General features: G+C 56.5%; 1 protein-coding gene across 1 annotated transcript; it reads right to left on the bottom strand.

The window, feature by feature from the left end:
• Positions 1-935: 935 nt before the first annotated feature.
• hemA (5-aminolevulinic acid synthase HemA) lies at positions 936-2913 on the bottom strand (the record flags this gene model as incomplete). Its single annotated transcript, XM_024817075.1, has 2 exons — positions 936-2509; positions 2574-2913. The coding sequence occupies 2 exons, from the start codon at positions 2911-2913 to the stop codon at positions 936-938; spliced, it is 1914 nt and encodes a 637-aa protein (XP_024667108.1).
• Between the last annotated feature and the right edge of the window lie 750 nt (positions 2914-3663).

Below are 3663 nucleotides of genomic sequence, written 5' to 3'. Positions count from 1 at the left end.
TTTTTTTTTCTGTTTCATGACTTGGTTTTGTTCTTCTTTCACGTGTTTGTTCGGGCGTTTTTGGATTGTATAAGACGGATGGTGGATGATGTATGATATTGATGCTGCCTCTTTCTTTCTCTAGACTAGACAGATAGAAGATACCTGAAGATGAACGGATAGACTCGACAAACCTAATAGTATGTCACCTTCCTCCAAGGACTAAATTCATCTACTTATATACTTACGCGCACCAGACCAGCTCGGCTATGATGTATCCATCTCCATCTGCAATGAGCAAGAAGTACTAGTCACTAGATACATACTACCCACGGAAGAGTCAAAGACTCCCTCCCCACTACGTCTAGCTAGACCTGACCTGGATATGATTATACGATGATAGATCAATCCTAGCCACCTAGACACATAAACAAGAAAGGAAACTCGAGACAAACAATCACCCAACTCTTGATTAGTTAGTGCGTGGTTTCACGACATCCTGGTTCGTCGCCTAGTCAGTACTAACTAGATCAGTAAACCCTAACGAGGTATGTTCTGTAGGCAGGGACGGAGTAGTACAGACTCGTTTGATTGATTCATACCTGGTCTGCATGCTTGCATCTGGACCTGTACTGTATGGAATAGAATCCAGTCTAGCACGTATTCCTATATAGGCTGCATATGTAGTCCGTATTCTATAGAATATTAAGTAATAACTACACCAATCTACCCTCCGTATAACAAAAGTAGAGTATGCCAATCAAGTCAATCATGATATCAATTAATTAACTACAAGAACCCAATCCCCGGTAAAGACAGTCCGGTTCCGCACATTTCCCCCATCTATCCACATGATCACAACCATGTCAGATAGAGAGGGAATAGAAAATATCTAGTCATGCAGATGCAATATATACCTCGCATGATAAAAATAAGTTTAGTTGAGCTAAGTACAACTAAGCAGCCACTCCCACAGCCGAGGCGATACCCGCAGCCGCAGGACTGACGGTGGCACCGCCGGTTTGCATGTGGGGGATAGACGCCGGGGCGGGACGCTCGCGCGCGAGAGCAGCGTCGACTGTCTCGTGCGGCTGGAGGCCCAGCTGGGTGTTGTCCCAGATCGGGGCGTTGGCAGCTTCAGCGCCTGGCACGCCGACGCCGACGAAGCCGCCCTGGGCGGCCCAGTCGCTGGTGCGGCGGATGCCGAGGTCGCGCCAGACGGAGCGGACGGCCGAGACGAGGTGGTCGCGGTGTTCCTGGACGTGGCCGGGAGTCGGGGTGATGCGGAGACGCTCCTCGCCGCGGGGCACGGTCGGGTAGTTGATGGCTTGGACGTAGATGCCGTGTTGGTCGAGGAGGCGGTCGGAGGCTTGCTTGGCGAGCTCGGCGTCGCCGACGAGGAGGGGCACGATGTGCGAGGGGTTCGGGATGACGGGGATGTCGTGGTCGCTGAGGGCGGCCTTGACGGCGCGGGTGTGCAGCTGCTGCAGGACGCGGTCGCCCTGGTGGCGGGCTTGGTAGCGGATGGCGGCATCGGCGCCGGCCATGGTGGCTGGGGGCAGGGAGGTGGTGAAGATGAAGCCGGGGGCCAGCGAACGGATGGTGTCGACCAGGGCGGCGGAGCCGGCGATGTAGCCGCCGACGCAGCCGTAGGCTTTACCCAGGGTGCCGGTGATGATGTCGATGCGGTCCATGATGGTGCCGCGGGTGGAGAGGGGGTTGGGGGTGTCCTGCGAGGCGTAGACCTCGTAGTCGAGGTGCTCGGCGACGCCGGCGCCGTGCGGGCCGTACATGCCGACGGCGTGGACCTCGTCGAGGAAGGTGATGGCGCCGTACTGGTCGGCCAGGTCGCAGATGCGCTCGATCGGGGCGATGGAGCCGCACATGCTGTAGACGGACTCGAAGGCGATGATCTTGGGGACGTGGGCGGGCAGGGAGGCCAGCTTGGCCTCGAGATCGGCCATGTCGTTGTGCCGGAAGACCATCTTGCGGGCGCCCGAGTGGCGGATGCCCTGGATCATGGAGGCGTGGTTGAGGGAGTCGGACAGGATGACACAGTCGGGCATCTTGCTGCCGAGGGTGGCCAGCGTGGCGTCGTTGGCGACGTAGCACGAGCTGAAGACGAGGGCGCCGTCCTTGCCGTGCAGCCGGGCCAGGGTGTTCTCCAGACCCACGGCGTGCTGGTTGTGGCCGGAGATGTTGCGGGTGCCGCCAGCGCCGGCACCGTAGGTGTCGAGGGTGTGGTGCATGGTGTCCAGGACCTCGGGGTTGCGTCCCATGCCCAGGTAGTCGTTGGAGCACCAGACGGTCACGCGCTCCTCGGGGGACGCCGTGTGGGCGCGGGGGAACTCGCGGGCCAGTCGATTGATGTTGTTGAAGTAGCGATACGACTTGTCCTGGTGCTTCTTCTCCAACTCGCCACGGTAGAAGGCGCTATAATCGAAGCGGGCGGTTGCGGGGGCCTGCGGACGGGGGCCGGCCCCGACGTTGAGACCGGGGGAGGGGTTAGGACGGGTATACTTGGGTTGTTCTGGTTTGAATTAGCATCCCCACTTCATTGTTTTCTCAATGCAGAGATAAATAAGAATACTCACCAGCCCGAGCCTCCTCCTTCTTGTAAACACCCTGACTCAAATTCGCCCCGGGACCGGCAGTAGCATGCAAATCCCTCCGGGGCTGGGTGCGGACGTTCCGCCCAGGAACGCCCGCAGCGGCGGAAGTAAAGCGCTTCGCACCAGCCAAGCGGGCACTCTGAACAGCGAGAGCCTTGCTCATGACGGGGCAGCGACGGGCCAGAACCTGCAGGTTGGACATGGTGCCGCCGCCGGGGCTGGCGGTGGGCCTGGTGGCCGTTGCGAGGGTGCGGAGGGCGCCGGGGGAGGTGCGCTTCAGAAAAGGGCACATGGCGCGGGACTGCTGGAGGAGGGACTCCATTGTTTGGTTTGGTGGTGTGCAATTCGGGATAGAGGGAGATAGGGAGAGATAGAGAGAGGTAGGAAAGAAGAAGAGAAGAATGAAAAGAGGAGAGAGAGAGAGAGAGAGAGAGAGAGAGAGGAAAAAGTGGAGAGATGATTAATGGCCTTAAGTTTCAGGATGATATAGATTACCTAAGGGGAAAAAAAACCAGGCAGTGGGGAACGCTAGACCCAAAGAGGAAAAGCGGTCTCCGGCTGATGATTAGGTGTGTTCTGATTGGTGGGCTCCTCTGGTCGGAGGAGATCTTATTTTCTCTTCATCAAATTGACTGTTCTAGATGAGTATAGATACGGGGTATATATGTCCTGGATTCAGGGTTACATAAGAATATGTAGATGGATCCAGATAGAGTCATTCAAAAACGAGAGAAATCGATGGATCGCCACTACCGACAGCCGACAGCGGCGACCCGGATCGATTGCCGTCGCCGAGGCGTCGCTTGTGATGATAGCCTGACTCCCCAGGCCCACCGCGGCATCTTGCCCCGTTGGGATCCGGTCGGATCCGTCTCTGTATCCGGCCTCTACAATACTACTACTACTACTACCTCTACCACCATAGGATGAACAACTGGTCAATGTGTAGGCATGTAGTCATACAGCACCATAGATCACTTCGAGTTCCCTCATCTCATACACATATGCAGAATCAGAGCAATAATGAATCAATCCACAATCCACCACTCAACAGAAGAGAATCAACCCCATC

This window comes from Aspergillus candidus (assembly GCF_002847045.1).
Source record: "Aspergillus candidus strain CBS 102.13 unplaced genomic scaffold BDW47scaffold_130, whole genome shotgun sequence".
NCBI classification, from domain to species: Eukaryota; Fungi; Ascomycota; class Eurotiomycetes; order Eurotiales; family Aspergillaceae; genus Aspergillus; species Aspergillus candidus.
The sequence above is the reverse complement of the archived record's forward strand: the minus strand, read 5'-3'. Positions and strand labels throughout refer to the sequence as shown.